The 24,623-nt window shown below is 41.3% G+C and overlaps 2 protein-coding genes across 3 annotated transcripts in view; both read left to right on the forward strand.

Annotated features, from left to right (window-relative positions):
* The window catches only part of fam184aa (family with sequence similarity 184 member Aa), a 31,070-nt gene extending 22,116 nt beyond the window's left edge, over nt 1–8,954 (forward strand). For both annotated transcript variants that reach the window (XM_008426285.2, XM_008426295.2), the window contains 8 exons: nt 3,664–3,778; nt 4,286–4,383; nt 5,324–5,477; nt 6,123–6,250; nt 6,340–6,524; nt 7,904–8,050; nt 8,160–8,277; nt 8,656–8,954. In XM_008426285.2, coding sequence (XP_008424507.1) covers nt 3,664–3,778; nt 4,286–4,383; nt 5,324–5,477; nt 6,123–6,250; nt 6,340–6,524; nt 7,904–8,050; nt 8,160–8,277; nt 8,656–8,790 — 1,080 coding nt within the window. In that variant the 3' untranslated portion in view covers nt 8,791–8,954. The remainder of the gene's footprint in view (nt 1–3,663; nt 3,779–4,285; nt 4,384–5,323; nt 5,478–6,122; nt 6,251–6,339; nt 6,525–7,903; nt 8,051–8,159; nt 8,278–8,655) is intronic.
* A 1,549-nt stretch (nt 8,955–10,503) lies between these two features.
* Nucleotides 10,504–24,623, forward strand: part of LOC103474950 (protein FAM184A-like) — an 18,464-nt gene continuing 4,344 nt past the window's right edge. The window contains exons 1-11 of the mRNA XM_008426245.2: nt 10,504–10,655; nt 11,429–11,579; nt 15,600–15,714; nt 16,222–16,319; nt 17,260–17,413; nt 18,059–18,186; nt 18,276–18,460; nt 19,840–19,986; nt 20,096–20,213; nt 20,592–20,696; nt 23,852–24,207. Coding sequence (XP_008424467.1) covers nt 10,576–10,655; nt 11,429–11,579; nt 15,600–15,714; nt 16,222–16,319; nt 17,260–17,413; nt 18,059–18,186; nt 18,276–18,460; nt 19,840–19,986; nt 20,096–20,213; nt 20,592–20,696; nt 23,852–24,207 — 1,637 coding nt within the window. The 5' untranslated portion in view covers nt 10,504–10,575. The remainder of the gene's footprint in view (nt 10,656–11,428; nt 11,580–15,599; nt 15,715–16,221; nt 16,320–17,259; nt 17,414–18,058; nt 18,187–18,275; nt 18,461–19,839; nt 19,987–20,095; nt 20,214–20,591; nt 20,697–23,851; nt 24,208–24,623) is intronic.

Here is a 24,623-nt window from a genome sequence, read left to right on the forward strand (position 1 = left end):
GAAAAAGTGGGYAGTGATTTATTCCACACTGAATAAGGTACGAAAGCATAAACAAGCTAACAGGGTTTAAAAAAAAATTAACTTCATATGAATCCCACAAAAATGGGATTTTGTTACTGTGGCGGAAAATGATTATGTAGTCAGAGTGAGGGGGCTGCTGGAAATAGAAAGCTAAATTTGGACCAGATGGGAGTGGGAGGACGGATTTCTTGATCYTTTCTTTGTTTTTTCTGAACAAAGCGATAACCTTTGACCCCTCTGCCTCGTTGGGGCGTCTGTGAGTGACGGCTCCACTTGATRTCGCCGTYTGTTGACAGGCTGAGGCAGAACGGCCTGTCAGAGGAGACAGACATGCAACCAATCTCACGTTCACAGGCTTCCCATTCTGCTAGTGACTTCATTAACTCACCGGTTTTGTAATTTACATCCAGAAACTGTCAAAGCAGCAATAACTTAGTTAGAAAAATAAGGGATTTAATTTGTTGTTTTCAGGTTTACTCTTCTTCGCTCACAGCGATGTATAAAAGCTTGTTTTTATAACTTTTTCTTTTGCCAAAGCAACATGTTTTTAGCCCTCTGAGGATATGCATATGCATGCTGCATGTTATCCTGAAGAAGACCTGGAGTGTGTGTGTGTTTGAAACTGATATGTATTCGTTTTCTCGAATCCCTGCAGCTACTGTTTTGCTTTTTATTAGAATTTAAAATTAGCAGAGGAAGRACGGTTGGAGGTGTTGGGGTGGKTTTTTTTCCTCCTCAGACTCGCGTCACAGTTCCTGGGAAGCACGCTGCCTCTGGGTAATTCAGAGCTCCACTGAGTCACAGCGGAGACTTGAAAGAGGCACGTCTGGATTTGACCAGAACGCTGCCGGCCACCAGATAAACATTTGACGTCAGGTTTGAGCCAGACGAGCACGATTTCTACTTCTGTTAAAGAGCAATCGAACACTTGAGGACAGTTGTTTCATTTTGCAGAAAGCCGTACAAAAGATTGCTTTTAGTTAGTTTTTTTCTTTTTTTTTTTTTTTTACATTTTCAGTATACTGCAGAAAAATTCCATCTTAGGATATGGATCATTTGCAGAACACACACGTTCCTTTGCATTTGTCTTTTTTTTTTTTTTGGGTGGAGTTTTTCTGTAAATTTTTACTTAAAAGCCTACTTCAGACAAACTTCATGTTGCTTTTTGCATTGAGCATTTACTATAAAAATGCTAAATAATTTAGTTATCGTTTTTATAAATAGAAACTGAAAGATGTTTGTCCCATCTGAAGGATATCGTGTTCTCCTCCTGATGATTTCTGTTGCCAACTTTTGGTCCTTTTGGCATTTTTGTGTATGAATGAAATATATTTTGCAGATCAARTAGGAGTAAAAAAAAAGAAGATCAACTTTCATATRAAAGATTGGGGAATGACTTGAAGAAATAGACCCTTTTTTTATCTACAATCTATATCAACTTATTTATTTGCTCTTCCAACTTAACAGATACAAAAAAAGAATGGCAATTGTAAAATCATTTATCGATGACATTAATTACCCATCCCGTCTACATCTCGGATTCTGCGAAGCCATACAGTCGATCTGGTAGCTGTTGTTTGCGGCCTGCGTAGCAGCTAGCCTCTGCTGTGCGCTCTGCTCTGCCCGTCAGCCTGAAACGAGATGCTCCGACTCGACGCCGACTTGAGGGAAACGTGCTCATCCGTTGCGTCGCGTTGACAGTTGTTGACAGCCGCGCACAAAGCTGCCGTCTTGCTTTCAAGCCTCCATTCATGCACGGATCAAACAAGAAAGCCGTCGGAGGGATGTCGTTTGCTTTCACAGAGCCCAGGTGGGGGGGATTTCTGCTGCTTATCCACAAAGATTTCCAAAGTTYGTTTTAAATCCAGATGTAAACACCGCTCATGTCTACTCRAGCATTAATTAAACACCACGAGAGAGAGAGGAATGCTCGACTTCTGTCTCGCAGCTTTCCTCTTAGCTGAAAACAAATTGTACAATGCACTTTCAGACTGGGTATAAATATTGTATCATGTGTGCTGGATGCAGTGATCTTAACTGTATTGACCTAGTTACAGCGCCGCAGAAACACYAGCAGAACTGTAGGCTCAGAGAGTCCGTAAAGGCGAAAATAACCTCATGACGGCATGAGCTGTTGGCTCTTTATTTGTTAAATCAGGCTCCTCCGTCTTCGCATCATCTGCGTTTGAGGATTTTGTCTCTCTGCACTATTGATTCCGTTCACTAATTAATTGTTCCAGGAGTTAATTAGCCATGTTTTTATATCGGCGCTAACAGGTTCTGCATCAGCGATGCCCACGTGTGGCAGGCTGAACTCGCAACCCCGACTCGCTTTTATGCTGTTCATTTCACCAACCGTTTCCATGGAGACTCCATAACATGATGAGTCAGGCTGATGTTTACGTCCAACATGAATAAATCACATTCGTTTTGGGCCTTGATGCAGCCATAGTACCATTACTTATGTATATTACAACCCCTGACTAAGGATTTTTAAGAGAGATTGATGTGCAAGTTTGAATTTGTTGGGAGATTTCTCCGACACACTCTGGGTCAAAAGTTTACATGCTGTTAATAGATATTTAGGATGTTTAGCCTAAGTCAGTCAAGTGTTGCCTTGTAGCTTGAAAGTTTGGTGTTTGAATCCTAACCAAGGTGGATTTGCATATTTTCTTCTGATTTCCAAGCTATATTCTCCTTTCCCTTTGTCTAAACATTCCTTCCTTACTTTCTTCCTTACCTATGTTCTTTTCCTTCCTACGTTGCTTCCTTTTTTTTCTTCTATCCTTCTTTCCTTCTGCCATTTCAGCTGTGCGTGTTTCAGTGTTTAAAAGAAGTTATTTAGAGAACATGAAAGTCTTCCAGTGTTGCAGGCATGGCTGGATGTGCCATGATTATCTATAATGACATCTTTTTCATTAAGATATTTTAATTACCAAAGTCTCACCCCAGGCTGCAGCCTGTGTGTGTGTGTGTGTGTCTGTGTGTGTGTAGGTGTTTGTGCTCTAGAGTGCGTTTAATTATAAACCAGAAGCTCGGAGGTTGCCGAACATATTTGCTTTATTCGCCCTGTGAATTCGAAGGACTTTTTTTGTAAGGCAAGCGGGTCAGCTGGCTGCTCGCCTTTAAATCTTCAGCCAGTGAAGAAGCTCACAAATGTCTTCCCAATCCTAATTTCCCCCATCCTCTCATTTTAAATCCATCTTACCTTACAGCCTCTGCTCTTGTACTTCTACACTGATAAATCCTGCCGGGGATTTAACATCAGCGACTGAGGAACCAGAGYCGACTCTTTCAGAAACTCTTGCCAGTCAGAGCTGCTAGCATCTCKTCACTTGGCTTGTTATTCAGCTAACTGCGCTAACGCTGCTCCTCTGACTGGCTGTTAGAGCAACATGAAGAGCAGTGAAATCCCAGCTTTTAGCTCTAATCTATGCGTCTCTCAACATCAGTGTCAGAAATCTGGACTATCTCTGATGAGGATTATCAAGTGCAGGAGCGAAACACGAAAATGTTGATCTATTTAAGTGAGCTGTTCTGAATTTTTTGAAAAATCAGGCCTTTTTCTGCACCAAAGAAGTTCAGAGTTATTAGTTGCTATTTCAGGCATTAAATGCGTTTTGTGTTCCTGTTTTTGTGCAGATATCGCTCCTGAAACAGTCCCTGGAGCTCCAGCTATCACAGTCCCAGTCCGCACTCCAGCAGCTGCAGTCTCAATTCAACCAGGAGAGGGAGCTGCTGAGCCAACAGCTTAAAGGTTCGTCTGAAAGCCAACTCTTAGTTTCAAGATTATTTATTTAGCTTTCTAAGTCAAGCAAAACATGAAACGCATTCAAACTTTCATCCCACACATCAGCTGGAGTCATTTCTGCAGAAAAACAGAAATACATTTGAAAATTAATGCATCCGTCAAAGTTTAAAATGCAAAATTTAGTTTTGCTAATGTTCTCATCTCCCAAACACGAGCAACAAGTTCAACATTTGGTGTGATTTTTATGTGATCAAAAGAAGTGGAAAGAAAATCAGAATTAAAAAAACATTTTTTTGAAAATAATATCTGAAAAGTGTGGCATACAAATTCAAATAYCACATAATTAAGCCTATGTTGGTCCATCACATAAAGCCCTTAGATCGAAGTTTATGGTTATGATGTAGTGAAATATAAAATGTCCCCATCACGTTAAATCTTCATCCTTTCGGCCGTGTTGCAGTGTGACGCTAACTGCTGACAGAATCTGAAACTTTCCCTGTTTTCCGTCTGCAGAGATGCAGAGGGAACATCAGAGGAGGGAGCATCGGTTACAGGAGGCCCACTGCTGCGCCCTCAGCACCATGGAGGAGGCCCGACAGCACCAGATCAGAGTACGGCGCACACACAGAGACACTCTCAGACCACATTTCACACAAATAAGCTCTTGCTGCCCTTCGCAGCAGCTGCTGCACCTCTTCTATCTGTAATCAGCAAAATTTAGAAGGTAAACCCCATTTATGAGAGTTAGGGAAAAAAAAGATTAGCTGGCATCCAGCTTGATTGGTTGCCTCAAGAGGCCTCCAGTGAATGGTATCAACCCGAAGTCATTTCCTTCTGAGAGGAAATTAAAACCTTGCTGTCTGGAGGGTGTAATCGTCGCTGTTGCTTTTGCAATTTTTTTTTTTTCCCCAGTTTAGTGTTAAAGTGCCATGATAGTGCTCGAGTGGCGCAGCTATGGGAAACAGCTTTAGTAGGAGATGCTGTGCAAACAACTACAGGCTGATTAAGGGAGAAGCCTCCCCGTGTTTTAGTGTTTTTTAATGAAATGAAGACAAATATTCATGTTGCATTTGGCAACCCTCGATGGAGAATCACAAGTTGGGTATTTGTTGGTGCCCAAATCCTAAAAATGAATGTTAATGAGGTATTTTAAAAAAATATATTTTCCTTGAAATATAAATGTGATATGCCTACTTTGGAGTACAGTGAAGGATGTGTGATGCTGTGGGCCTGTTCGTCTTCCAAGAATCCTGGAAACAAGGTCAGAGCGAACATGTAATGAGATTTTAAATAAAAATCTGCCAATAAACTGAACATTAGCAGTAACTGGGTACTTCTGGAGAATAAAATAAAAAATAAAAATAAAAGGATGTGCCAGATGTCTGCTTTATAGTTTAGTTCACCCTTGTAGAGACTGTGGAAAAGCAAATGCTCATTTATGTAAATGAGGTTATGAAATTGATCATATTTGAGCTGCGGCTTTGTCTCTGTGGGTCACAGTTACAAAGAGGAGTCTAAGCTTTGATTTTTGACCTTCTCCGTCTTCTGCAGGCCCTTGAGGAGCGTCTGAAGCAGGAGCAGAGGGAGGAGGTCCACGCTCTGAAGGAGGCCCACAGGAGAACCCTGGAAATCCTCAGGCAGCAGTCAGAGCAGGAGCTGCAGACGCTCAGATTCGAGCTTGAGGACGAGGGGAAAGCGAAGCTGGGTAAAAAAAGAGCACTTCCCTTTTAAAGCTTCACTTTCGGCTTTGATTAGTTTTTTTTTTTTTTTCTCTCACCACGATGGTAGCGTTTATATCCAGGACTGTTTTAATCCACTGAAAGGTTTCCACTTTGACTCAGGATGTTTCTGTGTGTGCTAGGATTATATCACCTGTGATCTGTTTGAAGTTTTCACCTGCTGCGTGCTCAGATATTATCAAAGAATCCACTTTATTTTCCTTTTCCTAAACTACAGCTGAAGGGGAGCACAGCCAGACTGAGGCACAGTGGAAAAGTTAAACACATATATAACCATTTTAGTAACTTGTTTTTATTTTATTACTCTCCTGATTGGAGTAGTGCATGTGTGTTGGCATGGAAGGTGTGGAAATCACCATGTTCTGTCTGTAGGAGTCTTTAATCAGCTTTAATTCTGATAAAAAATTTGTTTTTTTATTAATTCTGCAGCTCAGAAGCAGAAACATCTGTCTTGTAGATTATTTAATCAACAGGGAGCAGAGTACTTTTTTTTTTGTTTTAGGTGTTGATTTTATCTGCGAGTTGTGGGTCGATCTTTTAAAGTGGCTGCTTTTCATCACACTTGGATCATTTGATCCTCGACTTTATCTCTGTTGATGTCTGTCTGGCAGCGTCTCTCCGAGCAGAACTGAACCACCTCCACGCCACGGCCATCGAGCACCTGAAGCAGATCCACCTCAAGGAAAACAGCGCAGCCAAGAGGGAACTGGAGAAGGCGATGGAGCACAGCCACCAGCAGGTAACCGCGAACGTTTCTGTTCGGACGCTCCWGGGTTTGTTTGGAAGCGGTCGTCTGACAGGATCCATCTGCTCGTTTTGCTTTTTCAGGAGCAAGAACTCCTGGTTCGCATCTCCGACCTGCAGGGCGAGCTGTGTTCCCGTAGCAACCGCATCACCGATCTGGACCACGAAATCCACTCTCTTAACGAGACCATCGACACTCTGACCCGAGAGCTGGAGATAAAGGGCAAAGAGGTGCTGCGAGTTCGCAGCGAAGCCAACCATCAGATCAGGTAGAAACTCCTGCAGGTCGCCTGGAAGTCGCCGTCAGATGTTTGGTTAAAAAGTGCATCATCGCGCCAGCTGAGGAGTGACTCAACACTAACTGACCCAGTTTGTAAAACAGTAATCCGAACACAATTCATAGGGGAGTAATTATCTGAAGAACACAGCATCCAGAGATGCTTTGAAACTGCAGGTCTTAATTACAGCAGGAATAGAAGTAAATGAACACTGGGTTTCTCCTCTGTTTTTTTTTCTTTTATGAAGCTTCAACTTCAAAACATGTTCCTTCTGTTTGCACAGAAAGCATATAAAACCCAAACATACCCTCATTAAAATGAAAAGTTTTTGTGTGGAAAAACTGGGAATAATTTCAGAACTTGTTCTGGCTTTTAATCCCACACAAAGCGCTGTGAAAAACAAGCAAATCGGAGGGAAAAATCTAAATTCTCTACTTGGCGCTTATTGAAGCAACATAAAATTAAATCCCAGTTTTGAGTCTTTCTTTGTACCCACCTGTCTTCAATTAAAGAGAATCTGCTCCACCGTAAAGCAAAGTTTAGATGTCCTTGTAGTATTTTCTTTTTATTCTTACTGTGGCTTGACATGACAGAAATCCTCATGTTTGGCTGAGGAGCAAGGACGAACAGAATATCTCCAGATTTTCAACACACAGACTCAACGATTGATGAAGTCCTTAAGAAAAAAAAAAAAAAAAAAGTTATTATCCAGCTGAAAATCTCCTGAAGTGATTCCAGCAATCTGTGCAAAGCTGTAGGCCGACATTAAAACTCTGCACAGGTTAAATCGAGTATGAGAGGCAAGAGATAAATATATATATTACAGTCGTTATCCATCTTTAAGCACTAAATGGTGCTTGTTTGATATCATAAATACTCTTTTAATGATTTTTTTTTATTAGCGCATGTTCAGCTGGCTGCTGCTCTGAAAGCATAAATTATTTAAAGACTTTTCAGACRCTAATGGTCAAGCAATGCTCAGCAGTCTGTGTTATTAACCTGCCTTCAGTAATTCTACCTCTTCTGCCATATGTGACTACACCATTTCTTTTGCTTAAATTGCAGACAGGCAAATTAATACCCTGACACAGTAGCCATGGTTACCACTTCTTTTAAGCTCTGAGGGACTAAATTCGCTCCAGTTCCTTTACCTTCCAGCCAAATTTGGTTTGCAGCTGCACATCTGCTGTCGCCCAGCGAGATTAAATAAAATGTGGTAATTGTTCCCCAGCTGGAGTTTAGTTAAATTAGATCGACTAAAATATCATAAGGGTGGATAAGTCCCTATTATGAAGCGTAAACTTTGCTCGAGCAAATCTGCGCCTTATCTCTGGGGCTAACGCTGAACCATGTCCGCCTCCGCCACACAGAGCGCATGAACAGGACCTCATAAAGAGGCACGAGAGGGATCTGGATGAGCTGAAAGTGCTTCATCACAGAGAGGTGCAGATTATGCTGGCTGACTTCAACAAGGCCCAGGAGGTTCTCAAAGACAAGATTTCTGCTCTGCAAATCCTGTAAGTCGCAATAGCTCTCCTCCATCATGGCGGCTACCTGTCTGTTCAGAGCTGGCTTTAATTTAGAGGCAAAGTTTGTTGTATTTAAATGTGTTTCCTTTGTGCGCAGGTTGGAGGGTACGGAGGAGAAGTTGAGAAACAGAGAAAGCCGACCGGAAGATCTGCATGTCATCGCAGAGCTCAGAGAGATGGTGACAGAGAGAGAAGCTCTGGTCAAGAAACTCGTGGTGAGTGGACATTGTAGCAGTCTGGAAAAGTTCTGAATGCCCTTTTTTTTAAAATCATTTTCCAAGTCTGAATAAAACAGAAGCAAAGTCTATATTCCTAAAATAAAAAAAAATAAAAAAAAACTGAGTCCTTTGTGCATGTATTTATAGTTAAATGTAATCTTTTTAGCTTTATTTCAGTTGGGTTCAAACTTGCTGCTCATGATACTTGTGATAAGTATGTATAAATATTCTTTATAGCGAATAGACCTAACAAACCGGCACCATACGGAGGGTGTTAAAAGTACTCTACTTTGCTTAAACGGAAGTMATTTTTGAAGGAGTTAAGACTGATTGATGGAGTTTGGATGCTTTATAACGTCAAACCTGTTGCTTCAGGATGACAAGAAGTTCTACCAACTGGAGCTGGTGAACAGAGAGACGGGCTTCAACAAGGTCTTCAATTCCAGTGCCAACGTTGGCGTCATCAACCCTCTGATCAAGGTGAGCGCTCTCTTCACGTTCCTCTCGTAGGAAATCAAATTAACCACAATCACTATGAAATATGGAAATTGGTGTTTTCCAAATCAGGATAGTCGAGGAAAATGTGAAATTAATTATGAAAAGATTTACGTCATATTAGATTTATTATTCAGAGCATAGTTATTGCACTTTGGAAATAGAAATTGCTAAAAAAATAAANTGCCTGTGTCTATATAAAGGAACGGATTTGGCAGAGCTGAATGCAGGATTTTACCTTTTATTCGCTTTTTAGCTCATTTTGCTTTAGACAAAAGCACAAAATCGACTGGGGCCAGATTTACTTTAAAATTAGAACACGCTTTGTTTTGTGGGGACTAAAGCTGGTTGGTTCGGTAGGACGAACTGAAAAAGAAGCCAAAAAAGTCCGCAAGTTTTCTATTTTTTATTTTTATCACCTTTACGTATAGTGATGTTCATCACATTATGTATTTTATTTTTTAATTTGAATCCCCTTGGTCCTAAGACAACTAAAGTGATTGGCTTGGATGCTGACAGTAGCTGCGTTTTCATTACAAATGTACACAAAACTTTGTAATGTTTCACTAATGTCGAAAAACAAAAACAAAGTTTTGCAATTATGTTGTTTCCATTAAGTGAGAAATGAAATTAAAATTCCACGTGAATAAGTTTGTTCACGCAACAAGTCATTAAAAAACATCATTCTCCAACTACTTCCTGTTGTTGATCACGTGACTTGTGTAACGTGAAAAAAGTGTTTCCACTTCAGTTTTACCTAATAAATAAATAAATAAATAATTTAATTCCTTGCAAAATCATAGAATTCCTTTAGTGTTCTCTTGACCAGTGTAGCAAAAGATGCATCTGCAGAACTTATTCACAGAGAAACGAGGGATTTTTTTTTATATTAAATGCAAAATATACATATATATATTTTTGTGCAATTTTGGCTTAATTACTGCTCCGATGGTGTTGTCAGAGGAGTTATTAAGCTAACGACCTTTTTAAGTAAGAAATGGGTGGGGGAAATTGAACACATGCATAATTGCAACAATGGTTTTAGTGATGACAAATGTAAATACACAAACTCTGGAGTGGGAAAAGCTTTTCTGGAAAATAAAATGACTATGCATTATTAATTGCTGGAATAACTCTGCAAACGTGTCCAATCATGATAAAGAACTAGTTTAACTTAAAACAGCTGAGCTCGTGGAAAAGGGGAAGAAAAACAACAAGCACACAGAGATGATATCATCATGACTCCATAATGGACTCTCTCCAAACATATAGTGACTCTATGCAGAAAGAGTCATTTTCAAGCCTCACTGCTATGATTTTCTCTTTTTATGTCTTTTTCTTTATCCTAAAAGTGGCATTTTATATAGGAAAAGCAAACATCTGAGACCTGCTAACCCTTATTTAGACGCAGCAAAATGTAAAATGTCATCCCGTCGTAATTAGTTCTCCGAAGCAGCAGAGTTTGGATTTACCCACTCAAGCAGCGCTTCCCCTCGCAGCTAAAAATAAGAGCATTTAAAGGTCTTATAATGAGCTCATCGGCACATAAGCTCTGAATCCTCTTCAGCTGCTGGAAATGACTGACCTGATGAAGTTCACATCAAAAGCAGCACTTTAGAAATGGACGTAGAGGCTGAGGTGCTGTGTGTCACCCAGCAGAATTTATTTATTCTTTTTTTTTTTAAAAAAGCTTCTTCTGCTTAATTCAGGAAAAAAAAATACAAGAATGCATCTGAATTCCCTCGTTTGTGCTCCCAGGAGGAGATTGAGACCCAGAAGCAGCAGCATGATGCCAGGRTGATGGCCATCCGCACAGAGGAGAAACAGAAGATTGACAAGATGGCGGACGACTTGGATCAGAAGTGGAGGGATGCTCTGCGGTGAGGAGGAAACGAATCCCATCTCATCCCTGTCAGCCTGTCGGTCTCAGCTGTCTCGTTTTTGATTTTGCTATTTGTTTTCTAATTCGTGTCTGTCACTCCTCACCCTCCTGCCGCGGTTGCCCTTATTATCAGAGGCAGACAGCTTCTTGCCCAAGAACGGACGGCTACTAATGAGACGGAATAAAAACAAACACCTAATTTCCCAGACTGATGAAATATTTGCAGATCGCCTTATGCCAGCTGGAGAATAAACACACAAGCACAGAATATTAATGCAGGCRCGTCTCAATAATTTGCTTCAACGGATAAAGTTGTTTCTTTTTTAAATTACAAGAATAAAGTCAAAATAATACGTTATTTTTTGTATTATACGAGCAACACTACTACAACTTGTAATARTATAAGTCATTGTATTACGAGTAAAAAAAAGTTTACTTTATTCTCATGTCATGACCTTAGTTTCACATAATTGTGACTTTACTCTCATAGAACTTTATTCTGCTATCATAACTTATAAACTAATAAATAAATCTCGCTAAACATTTTAGACTATATTTCACTTTAAAGTCTCTTAAGACCAACAGACAGGGATTTTTAATACAGGAATGTTATTGAATGTAATGTATCCAAGGATATTAATGGAAAGTCCAGTGGAAGAAAAATCTGTATTTTGAGCTACAAGTCACAATCATCAAAATGAGCTAAAAACACAAAAGATGTCACTCTGTGTGTAATGTTTCTATATGAAATATTTCCACTCCCTTCTCCAGGGAGGAGGTGCGTTTGTTGAAGGAAGAGCTGAGCGAGGAGTACGAAGCCGACAAACAGGCGGCTCTCAGTCAGCTTTCCCAACAGAAGGATCTGGAGCTRATGGCGTCACGAGAAGCCTGGCAGAGGAAAGTGGAAGATCTACTGGAGCAGGTAAAACATGGTGGCACTAAACTCACTCAGGCTAAGGTCGTGACCTTTACTCTTCTGCATCTTTGCCTCTAAATTCCCAAAGAGATTGTTGAAAAATGAGCAAAACTAAACGTGTCTCAACCTGTCAAAGTTTGAACCAGGCTGAATAAAAGAAACCCAAATGGAAAACATCTTTGCAGGAAACGATAAAAGTGAAACAACRAGCAAGCTGATTTGAAGAAACATTAGAAACAAACCAACTCTCCCTTTCTCTYTCTATTTCATTTTGTCACTAAGAAAACCTCAAATGGTTGCAATTTAAATATGAACCAAAATAAAATAAAAGCCAGAAGTTTGACACTGAACTCTGGTTTCCCTGAAAAAGTGGGYAGTGATTTATTCCACACTGAATAAGGTACGAAAGCATAAACAAGCTAACAGGGTTTAAAAAAAAATTAACTTCATATGAATCCCACAAAAATGGGATTTTGTTACTGTGGCGGAAAATGATTATGTAGTCAGAGTGAGGGGGCTGCTGGAAATAGAAAGCTAAATTTGGACCAGATGGGAGTGGGAGGACGGATTTCTTGATCYTTTCTTTGTTTTTTCTGAACAAAGCGATAACCTTTGACCCCTCTGCCTCGTTGGGGCGTCTGTGAGTGACGGCTCCACTTGATRTCGCCGTYTGTTGACAGGCTGAGGCAGAACGGCCTGTCAGAGGAGACAGACATGCAACCAATCTCACGTTCACAGGCTTCCCATTCTGCTAGTGACTTCATTAACTCACCGGTTTTGTAATTTACATCCAGAAACTGTCAAAGCAGCAATAACTTAGTTAGAAAAATAAGGGATTTAATTTGTTGTTTTCAGGTTTACTCTTCTTCGCTCACAGCGATGTATAAAAGCTTGTTTTTATAACTTTTTCTTTTGCCAAAGCAACATGTTTTTAGCCCTCTGAGGATATGCATATGCATGCTGCATGTTATCCTGAAGAAGACCTGGAGTGTGTGTGTGTTTGAAACTGATATGTATTCGTTTTCTCGAATCCCTGCAGCTACTGTTTTGCTTTTTATTAGAATTTAAAATTAGCAGAGGAAGRACGGTTGGAGGTGTTGGGGTGGKTTTTTTTCCTCCTCAGACTCGCGTCACAGTTCCTGGGAAGCACGCTGCCTCTGGGTAATTCAGAGCTCCACTGAGTCACAGCGGAGACTTGAAAGAGGCACGTCTGGATTTGACCAGAACGCTGCCGGCCACCAGATAAACATTTGACGTCAGGTTTGAGCCAGACGAGCACGATTTCTACTTCTGTTAAAGAGCAATCGAACACTTGAGGACAGTTGTTTCATTTTGCAGAAAGCCGTACAAAAGATTGCTTTTAGTTAGTTTTTTTCTTTTTTTTTTTTTTTTACATTTTCAGTATACTGCAGAAAAATTCCATCTTAGGATATGGATCATTTGCAGAACACACACGTTCCTTTGCATTTGTCTTTTTTTTTTTTTTGGGTGGAGTTTTTCTGTAAATTTTTACTTAAAAGCCTACTTCAGACAAACTTCATGTTGCTTTTTGCATTGAGCATTTACTATAAAAATGCTAAATAATTTAGTTATCGTTTTTATAAATAGAAACTGAAAGATGTTTGTCCCATCTGAAGGATATCGTGTTCTCCTCCTGATGATTTCTGTTGCCAACTTTTGGTCCTTTTGGCATTTTTGTGTATGAATGAAATATATTTTGCAGATCAARTAGGAGTAAAAAAAAAGAAGATCAACTTTCATATRAAAGATTGGGGAATGACTTGAAGAAATAGACCCTTTTTTTATCTACAATCTATATCAACTTATTTATTTGCTCTTCCAACTTAACAGATACAAAAAAAGAATGGCAATTGTAAAATCATTTATCGATGACATTAATTACCCATCCCGTCTACATCTCGGATTCTGCGAAGCCATACAGTCGATCTGGTAGCTGTTGTTTGCGGCCTGCGTAGCAGCTAGCCTCTGCTGTGCGCTCTGCTCTGCCCGTCAGCCTGAAACGAGATGCTCCGACTCGACGCCGACTTGAGGGAAACGTGCTCATCCGTTGCGTCGCGTTGACAGTTGTTGACAGCCGCGCACAAAGCTGCCGTCTTGCTTTCAAGCCTCCATTCATGCACGGATCAAACAAGAAAGCCGTCGGAGGGATGTCGTTTGCTTTCACAGAGCCCAGGTGGGGGGGATTTCTGCTGCTTATCCACAAAGATTTCCAAAGTTYGTTTTAAATCCAGATGTAAACACCGCTCATGTCTACTCRAGCATTAATTAAACACCACGAGAGAGAGAGGAATGCTCGACTTCTGTCTCGCAGCTTTCCTCTTAGCTGAAAACAAATTGTACAATGCACTTTCAGACTGGGTATAAATATTGTATCATGTGTGCTGGATGCAGTGATCTTAACTGTATTGACCTAGTTACAGCGCCGCAGAAACACYAGCAGAACTGTAGGCTCAGAGAGTCCGTAAAGGCGAAAATAACCTCATGACGGCATGAGCTGTTGGCTCTTTATTTGTTAAATCAGGCTCCTCCGTCTTCGCATCATCTGCGTTTGAGGATTTTGTCTCTCTGCACTATTGATTCCGTTCACTAATTAATTGTTCCAGGAGTTAATTAGCCATGTTTTTATATCGGCGCTAACAGGTTCTGCATCAGCGATGCCCACGTGTGGCAGGCTGAACTCGCAACCCCGACTCGCTTTTATGCTGTTCATTTCACCAACCGTTTCCATGGAGACTCCATAACATGATGAGTCAGGCTGATGTTTACGTCCAACATGAATAAATCACATTCGTTTTGGGCCTTGATGCAGCCATAGTACCATTACTTATGTATATTACAACCCCTGACTAAGGATTTTTAAGAGAGATTGATGTGCAAGTTTGAATTTGTTGGGAGATTTCTCCGACACACTCTGGGTCAAAAGTTTACATGCTGTTAATAGATATTTAGGATGTTTAGCCTAAGTCAGTCAAGTGTTGCCTTGTAGCTTGAAAGTTTGGTGTTTGAATCCTAACCAAGGTGGATTTGCATATTTTCTTCTGATTTCCAAGCTATATTCTCCTTTCCCTTTGTCTAAACATTCCTTCCTTACTTTCTTCCTTACCTATGTTCTTTTCCTTCCTACGTTGCTTCCTTTTTTTTCTTCTATCCTTCTTTCCTTCTGCCATTTCAGCTGTGCGTGTTTCAGTGTTTAAAAGAAGTTATTTAGAGAACATGAAAGTCTTCCAGTGTTGCAGGCATGGCTGGATGTGCCATGATTATCTATAATGACATCTTTTTCATTAAGATATTTTAATTACCAAAGTCTCACCCCAGGCTGCAGCCTGTGTGTGTGTGTGTGTGTCTGTGTGTGTGTAGGTGTTTGTGCTCTAGAGTGCGTTTAATTATAAACCAGAAGCTCGGAGGTTGCCGAACATATTTGCTTTATTCGCCCTGTGAATTCGAAGGACTTTTTTTGTAAGGCAAGCGGGTCAGCTGGCTGCTCGCCTTTAAATCTTCAGCCAGTGAAGAAGCTCACAAATGTCTTCCCAATCCTAATTTCCCCCATCCTCTCATTTTAAATCCATCTTACCTTACAGCCTCTGCTCTTGTACTTCTACACTGATAAATCCTGCCGGGGATTTAACATCAGCGACTGAGGAACCAGAGYCGACTCTTTCAGAAACTCTTGCCAGTCAGAGCTGCTAGCATCTCKTCACTTGGCTTGTTATTCAGCTAACTGCGCTAACGCTGCTCCTCTGACTGGCTGTTAGAGCAACATGAAGAGCAGTGAAATCCCAGCTTTTAGCTCTAATCTATGCGTCTCTCAACATCAGTGTCAGAAATCTGGACTATCTCTGATGAGGATTATCAAGTGCAGGAGCGAAACACGAAAATGTTGATCTATTTAAGTGAGCTGTTCTGAATTTTTTGAAAAATCAGGCCTTTTTCTGCACCAAAGAAGTTCAGAGTTATTAGTTGCTATTTCAGGCATTAAATGCGTTTTGTGTTCCTGTTTTTGTGCAGATATCGCTCCTGAAACAGTCCCTGGAGCTCCAGCTATCACAGTCCCAGTCCGCACTCCAGCAGCTGCAGTCTCAATTCAACCAGGAGAGGGAGCTGCTGAGCCAACAGCTTAAAGGTTCGTCTGAAAGCCAACTCTTAGTTTCAAGATTATTTATTTAGCTTTCTAAGTCAAGCAAAACATGAAACGCATTCAAACTTTCATCCCACACATCAGCTGGAGTCATTTCTGCAGAAAAACAGAAATACATTTGAAAATTAATGCATCCGTCAAAGTTTAAAATGCAAAATTTAGTTTTGCTAATGTTCTCATCTCCCAAACACGAGCAACAAGTTCAACATTTGGTGTGATTTTTATGTGATCAAAAGAAGTGGAAAGAAAATCAGAATTAAAAAAACATTTTTTTGAAAATAATATCTGAAAAGTGTGGCATACAAATTCAAATAYCACATAATTAAGCCTATGTTGGTCCATCACATAAAGCCCTTAGATCGAAGTTTATGGTTATGATGTAGTGAAATATAAAATGTCCCCATCACGTTAAATCTTCATCCTTTCGGCCGTGTTGCAGTGTGACGCTAACTGCTGACAGAATCTGAAACTTTCCCTGTTTTCCGTCTGCAGAGATGCAGAGGGAACATCAGAGGAGGGAGCATCGGTTACAGGAGGCCCACTGCTGCGCCCTCAGCACCATGGAGGAGGCCCGACAGCACCAGATCAGAGTACGGCGCACACACAGAGACACTCTCAGACCACATTTCACACAAATAAGCTCTTGCTGCCCTTCGCAGCAGCTGCTGCACCTCTTCTATCTGTAATCAGCAAAATTTAGAAGGTAAACCCCATTTATGAGAGTTAGGGAAAAAAAAGATTAGCTGGCATCCAGCTTGATTGGTTGCCTCAAGAGGCCTCCAGTGAATGGTATCAACCCGAAGTCATTTCCTTCTGAGAGGAAATTAAAACCTTGCTGTCTGGAGGGTGTAATCGTCGCTGTTGCTTTTGCAATTTTTTTTTTTTCCCCAGTTTAGTGTTAAAGTGCCATGATAGTGCTCGAGTGGCGCAGCTATGGGAAACAGCTTTAGTAGGAGATGCTGTGCAAACAACTACAGGCTGATTAAGGGAGAAGCCTCCCCGTGTTTTAGTGTTTTTTAATGAAATGAAGACAAATATTCATGTTGCATTTGGCAACCCTCGATGGAGAATCATAAGTTGGGTATTTGTTGGTGCCCAAATCCTAAAAATGAATGTTAATGAGGTATTTTAAAAATATATATTTTCCCTGAAATATAAATGTGATATGCCTACTTTGGAGTACAGTGAAGGATGTGTGATGCTGTGGGCCTGTTCGTCTTCCAAGAATCCTGGAAACAAGGTCAGAGCGAACATGTAATGAGATTTTAAATAAAAATCTGCCAATAAACTGAACATTAGCAGTAACTGGGTACTTCTGGAGAATAAAATAAAAAATAAAAATAAAAGGATGTGCCAGATGTCTGTTTTATAGTTTAGTTCACCCTTGTAGAGACTGTGGAAAAGCAAATGCTCATTTATGTAAATGAGGTTATGAAATTGATCATATTTGAGCTGCGGCTTTGTCTCTGTGGGTCACAGTTACAAAGAGGAGTCGAAGCTTTGATTTTTGACCTTCTCCGTCTTCTGCAGGCCCTGGAGGAGCGTCTGAAGCAGGAGCAGAGGGAGGAGGTCCACGCTCTGAAGGAGGCCCACAGGAGAACCCTGGAAATCCTCAGGCAGCAGTCAGAGCAGGAGCTGCAGACGCTCAGATTCGAGCTTGAGGACGAGGGGAAAGCGAAGCTGGGTAAAAAAAGAGCACTTCCCTTTTAAAGCTTCACTTTCGGCTTTGATTAGTTTTTTTTTTTTTTTCTCTCACCACGATGGTAGCGTTTATATCCAGGACTGTTTTAATCCACTGAAAGGTTTCCACTTTGACTCAGGATGTTTCTGTGTGTGCTAGGATTATATCACCTGTGATCTGTTTGAAGTTTTCACCTGCTGCGTGCTCAGATATTATCAAAGAATCCACTTTATTTTCCTTTTCCTAAACTACAGCTGAAGGGGAGCACAGCCAGACTGAGGCACAGTGGAAAAGTTAAACACATATATAACCATTTTAGTAACTTGTTTTTATTTTATTACTCTCCTGATTGGAGTAGTGCATGTGTGTTGGCATGGAAGGTGTGGAAATCACCATGTTCTGTCTGTAGGAGTCTTTAATCAGCTTTAATTCTGATAAAAAATTTGTTTTTTTATTAATTCTGCAGCTCAGAAGCAGAAACATCTGTCTTGTAGATTATTTAATCAACAGGGAGCAGAGTACTTTTTTTTTTGTTTTAGGTGTTGATTTTATCTGCGAGTTGTGGGTCGATCTTTTAAAGTGGCTGCTTTTCATCACACTTGGATCATTTGATCCTCGACTTTATCTCTGTTGATGTCTGTCTGGCAGCGTCTCTCCGAGCAGAACTGAACCACCTCCACGCCACGGCCATCGAGCACCTGAAGCAGATCCACCTCAAGGAAAACAGCGCAGCCAAGAGGGAACTGGAGAAGGCGATGGAGCACAGCCACCAGCAGGTAACCGCGAACGTTTCTGTTCGGACGCTCCWGGGTTTGTTTGGAAGCGGTCGTCTGACAGGATCCATCTGCTCGTTTTGCTTTTTCAGGAGCAAGAACTCCTGGTTCGCATCTCCGACCTGCAGGGCGAGCTGTGTTCCCGTAGCAACCGCATCACCGATCTGGACCACGAAATCCACTCTCTTAACGAGACCATCGACACTCTGACCCGAGAGCTGGAGATAAAGGGCAAAGAGGTGCTGCGAGTTCGCAGCGAAGCCAACCATCAGATCAGGTAGAAACTCCTGCAGGTCGCCTGGAAGTCGCCGTCAGATGTTTGGTTAAAAAGTGCATCATCGCGCCAGCTGAGGAGTGACTCAACACTAACTGACCCAGTTTGTAAAACAGTAATCCGAACACAATTCATAGGGGAGTAATTATCTGAAGAACACAGCATCCAGAGATGCTTTGAAACTGCAGGTCTTAATTACAGCAGGAATAGAAGTAAATGAACACTGGGTTTCTCCTCTGTTTTTTTTTCTTTTATGAAGCTTCAACTTCAAAACATGTTCCTTCTGTTTGCACAGAAAGCATATAAAACCCAAACATACCCTCATTAAAATGAAAAGTTTTTGTGTGGAAAAACTGGGAATAATTTCAGAACTTGTTCTGGCTTTTAATCCCACACAAAGCGCTGTGAAAAACAAGCAAATCGGAGGGAAAAATCTAAATTCTCTACTTGGCGCTTATTGAAGCAACATAAAATTAAATCCCAGTTTTGAGTCTTTCTTTGTACCCACCTGTCTTCAATTAAAGAGAATCTGCTCCACCGTAAAGCAAAGTTTAGATGTCCTTGTAGTATTTTCTTTTTATTCTTACTGTGGCTTGACATGACAGAAATCCTCATGTTTGGCTGAGGAGCAAGGACGAACAGAATATCTCCAGATTTTCAACACACAGACTCAACGATTGATGAAGTCCTTAAGAAAAAAAAAAAAAAAAAAGTTATTATCCAGCTGAAAATCTCCTGAAGTGATTCCAGCAATCTGTGCAAAGCTGTAGGCCGACATTAAAACTCTGCACAGGTTAAATCGAGTATGAGAGGCAAGAGATAAATATATATATTACAGTCGTTATCCATCTTTAAGCACTAAATGGTGCTTGTTTGATATCATAAATACTCTTTTAATGATTTTTTTTTATTAGCGCATGTTCAGCTGGCTGCTGCTCTGAAAGCATAAATTATTTAAAGACTTTTCAGACRCTAATGGTCAAGCAATGCTCAGCAGTCTGTGTTATTAACCTGCCTTCAGTAATTCTACCTCTTCTGCCATATGTGACTACACCATTTCTTTTGCTTAAATTGCAGACAGGCAAATTAATACCCTGACACAGTAGCCATGGTTACCACTTCTTTTAAGCTCTGAGGGACTAAATTCGCTCCAGTTCCTTTACCTTCCAGCCAAATTTGGTTTGCAGCTGCACATCTGCTGTCGCCCAGCGAGATTAAATAAAATGTGGTAATTGTTCCCCAGCTGGAGTTTAGTTAAATTAGATCGACTAAAATATCATAAGGGTGGATAAGTCCCTATTATGAAGCGTAAACTTTGCTCGAGCAAATCTGCGCCTTATCTCTGGGGCTAACGCTGAACCATGTCCGCCTCCGCCACACAGAGCGCATGAACAGGACCTCATAAAGAGGCACGAGAGGGATCTGGATGAGCTGAAAGTGCTTCATCACAGAGAGGTGCAGATTATGCTGGCTGACTTCAACAAGGCCCAGGAGGTTCTCAAAGACAAGATTTCTGCTCTGCAAATCCTGTAAGTCGCAATAGCTCTCCTCCATCATGGCGGCTACCTGTCTGTTCAGAGCTGGCTTTAATTTAGAGGCAAAGTTTGTTGTATTTAAATGTGTTTCCTTTGTGCGCAGGTTGGAGGGTACGGAGGAGAAGTTGAGAAACAGAGAAAGCCGACCGGAAGATCTGCATGTCATCGCAGAGCTCAGAGAGATGGTGACAGAGAGAGAAGCTCTGGTCAAGAAACTCGTGGTGAGTGGACATTGTAGCAGTCTGGAAAAGTTCTGAATGCCCTTTTTTTTAAAATCATTTTCCAAGTCTGAATAAAACAGAAGCAAAGTCTATATTCCTAAAATAAAAAAAAATAAAAAAAAACTGAGTCCTTTGTGCATGTATTTATAGTTAAATGTAATCTTTTTAGCTTTATTTCAGTTGGGTTCAAACTTGCTGCTCATGATACTTGTGATAAGTATGTATAAATATTCTTTATAGCGAATAGACCTAACAAACCGGCACCATACGGAGGGTGTTAAAAGTACTCTACTTTGCTTAAACGGAAGTCATTTTTGAAGGAGTTAAGACTGATTGATGGAGTTTGGATGCTTTATAACGTCAAACCTGTTGCTTCAGGATGACAAGAAGTTCTACCAACTGGAGCTGGTGAACAGAGAGACGGGCTTCAACAAGGTCTTCAATTCCAGTGCCAACGTTGGCGTCATCAACCCTCTGATCAAGGTGAGCGCTCTCTTCACGTTCCTCTCGTAGGAAATCAAATTAACCACAATCACTATGAAATATGGAAATTGGTGTTTTCCAAATCAGGATAGTCGAGGAAAATGTGAAATTAATTATGAAAAGATTTACGTCATATTAGATTTATTATTCAGAGCATAGTTATTGCACTTTGGAAATAGAAATTGCTAAAAAAATAAAATAATTAAGAAAGTGGAGGATTGTTATATTGATTTTGCATATGAGACATTATGAAAAGTGAGCATTTCTRTACAGGCAGTGATTCTATTTTATCACAACTTTACTCCTCTGATGGAACAGACCTTGTTGTTTTAATGACAGATTATGTCGTAAAAGCAGTGTGTGTGCTTCACTTTCTTTTCTCTTCATAACGTTCAAGCTCAGCATTCCGTCTCATTACGTCAGTAAACCATTTCGTCTCACTGCGACGTAAGAAAACGAAACCATAATAAATAATCTCAAAACTTTTTTCCACAAAAACCTGWCTTTTAACTTGAGAAATACAAATCAGCTAAAGGGAAAATCTTACAATAAAAAACACTCACTGGAAGATTTTGTTTTTTAAAGGTTTTGTTGGCTCTAGTGGCCTTAATTTGAAAGTAGTTAGACAGGAAAGACATGCAGCAAATGTCACCAGGCCGGGAATCGAACCTGCGACCACCACCATGAGGACTGAGTCCTCAATATGTGGGCTGTGCTTTGCCCCTGCGCCACCACAGCACCTCCCCTCACTGGAAGATTTTTCACTGTAAAACTTAAGAAAGGGGAAAGCATCAACATTTCTCCGCTTTGTGTGCTTGGTTTACTTAGCAGTCCTTCCAGGATCCCTTCCATCATGCTGAACCTCGGCCGTCACTATGCATCTTAGCATAATTACCCACCATTGATCCGCACGGAACGAGAGGAGCCAGAATAATAGTTCATCTCCATTGATTAAGCATCTGCATTATATTGAAATCGATCGGCGCGAAAACAGGACATGGGCCGAACGTTCGTCTGCTGCTCTGCTAGAAAAGTGAAACACTCATTTCTGGTTTTTGTGCCTCTGATACCCGCATGTCGTCTCCGCCGCGTAGCACAAATCGACGTCATTTTGCTTCGAGTCCCGCAGCCTTTGCGAAGCCCTCTCACATCCTCCCATCAAGTCTGTGGTGAGGTTTGATATCGGCTTACAGAGCGGCTCGTCACCCTCTCATGTGTTTGCACACAGCTGTCACAGCCGATGCCGCCGAGAGACAATAACGCTTGATTTCAAGTCACAGCGTCAGCTCATCATCTCCTTGTTTTCTGTCCTCCCCATCTTGTGGGCTGCTGGTGTTAAATAACATGCATTCTTCCTTTTCCTCAACTACACCCCACGCCTCCGAAATGTAATAGAAAATTAGAGAATCTCTGATGAAGCCGTGAGAGCGGTGCAGTGGCAGGTAGCAGCCTCTTTGCTGCAGCAAGGAAACAAGAGATGATTTTAACCCGATTTATGCGAATCAAGCAGCATCTTTGTAAGTTGTTTGAGGTTTTCCAAAGGTGAAAGTTGAGAGTAAGCACAGTGGAGGTGCTWCATGTAAGCCCAGCAAGCAAAAGATCAAAACCAGGTCCAGTAGGTTTAAGTTTAAGGTGTGTTTGCCAGGTTTTCTCTTTRCCACCCTGGCTACGTCACCGTTGGTAACGCCGACTCCCTGCCTCTGACCCACTTTTATCTCACAGGCTATCAGCGTGAGTGGTGTTAAAGCTGGTTCTTTGTATTTGTGCTGAATTCGGAGTGAAGGAGTTGTTTGTGAAGCTTGGATTTCTATTATTTCTCTCTATTTCAATCCGTTTTTGCCCTTCTTCACGTTTTGTGATGTTCAACCACAATCGTCCATGTATTTGTTTCTATTGGGACGGTTGTTTAAAAAAAAAAAAATCTGCAATCTGCACAGCCACATGTTGGTGGGATTACATTTTACATCGAGTTTCACTGATGCAGCAAATTATTCTTATGTAAATCCATAACCGACCCACCTCCTCATGATACCGCTATGATGCATTAGACGATTAATTCACCCCCTTCATGCTGCTTCTTACCATAAATGTTGAGCTCATCACAGATGGCAGGAGGTAAAAAAATCTTGCGCTGCCTCTTTCGATTACACAAAGTTAATGAGATGAGGAGGAACTGGATTCATTTTGTGAGAAGCGAAGCTGAAACGGAGCAGATGCTGGAGAGGTTTTTGCATCACCTCAGAGGAATCCACGGTAACGGTGGGAAAGAGGATCCTCTCAAACTCCTGCTGCAGCTCGCACTGGAAACAGTGCGAGCTGCAACTGTGATCATCGCAGTTGTCATAGCGCCATCCTCATCAACATGGGAACATGAGGGTCAAATGTGAAACTGGACAGCGTCAGTAATCTAGAGCTGCTCTGTCAAATCTGAATTGTGACGACTAAAGTTTGCAGCATTTCCAACCAGTTTTAGTGGTTTTTAGGGCTCATGAGCTGTCTGGAAAAGTGCAGGTTTCAAACTGAATGTTGGGCACAGTAGAAACACCTGCTGTAGATTCATATTTATATTTATATTTGTGTTCAAGCCTTAAACTTAGACAAAAAATAGTTTAAGTTATGGCATTTTGACATGAAAAATGAAGACAAACTCTGAATTTAAGATGGTCTTCCTGTGATACATAAGACATTAGATGCTGAATTATTGCATTAGTCAACTGTATTTACTTTTTTTAGCTTGACAATTTTTTTTCTGTGACAATATAACTCTGCTTTTGTTTTTCTCCAGAGTTTGACATTCATTCACAGTTTGGTGGTGTTTTTGTTTCCTTGTTACACATGTGACAAGTCTTCATGTGCTTTTGTGTGGAGATGGGGGAAGAACAAGATTGTAATTTTGCACAAACCTTTTTATCGCCCAAGAATATTAGAGAATCTGATAAAAGCACGGAGGAACAGAGCTGTGAGTTTGCCTGAGGCTCTAGAAAGCATTAGAAGAGCAGATAAATATTCCATTTACTGGAGAGGATTCACCTCACRAGAGCGGAGGTTGTGTTTACATCAGAAATGTTTTGCTGTCAAGTCCAATTAAACCAGCGTTTAACCCAAAATCAGCTAGCCAGCCAGCATTCATGTGTCGCCTCTCTGTGTGTCTGTAGTCAAAAACAGGCAGCCAATCAGATCAGCGCCTCACCAGCTTCCCTAGCCATTCAGCTCTCCGATTCGTCAGCCCTCCCACCATGAGCCACGAAGGCCAGGAGGAGGGGGGGCGGGAGGACGGGGAGGTAGGGCCAGGAGGCCGCTTTGCGCTTCCTCACTCCCTGCAGAGGTCCCTCCCGAGACATAAGAAAGCCCTGCCACTGTTCAGCCCTCTTCCTCCTCCTTCTTCTTCTCCTCTACCTCAGCATACTCTCCCTCTTCCTCATCCCCCACACCATCCCATGCCGAGCCTCGCTCCTCCTCATGCTCCTCAGGATCCCCTCGCGCAGCATCAGGGCCTGCAGAGCTGTGGGAGGTGAGAAATGATGTGAGTTCCCGCCGCCGCTGCAACTCTCCACTTTGGTTTTTCACTACAAACAGATCATGTGTTCACATCCGCCGCACCTCCACCACCCGCATCGCCGACATCACTCGTCTCGCTCGGTTCTGCCTTCAATGCCCAAACTCTAAACTGAGCAGCTTACAGGTTTACTGAACACTTTACAGTCGCTTTATAGAGGCTTCATTCCTCCTGAGACATTTCTAGTTTATTTACATTGTAAACTGAAGTTTTTATGGATTATTCTGAGGTTTTATGTGACAAAGCAGCAGAGCGGAGCAGTGAAGTGAAAGTCATCATCCATCCATCCATCCATCCATCCATCCATCCATCCATCCATCCATCCATCCATCCATCCATCCATCCATCCATCCATCCATCCATCCATCCAT

Source organism: Poecilia reticulata, linkage group LG2 (assembly GCF_000633615.1).
Source record: "Poecilia reticulata strain Guanapo linkage group LG2, Guppy_female_1.0+MT, whole genome shotgun sequence".
In the NCBI taxonomy this organism is placed as follows: domain Eukaryota; kingdom Metazoa; phylum Chordata; class Actinopteri; order Cyprinodontiformes; family Poeciliidae; genus Poecilia; species Poecilia reticulata.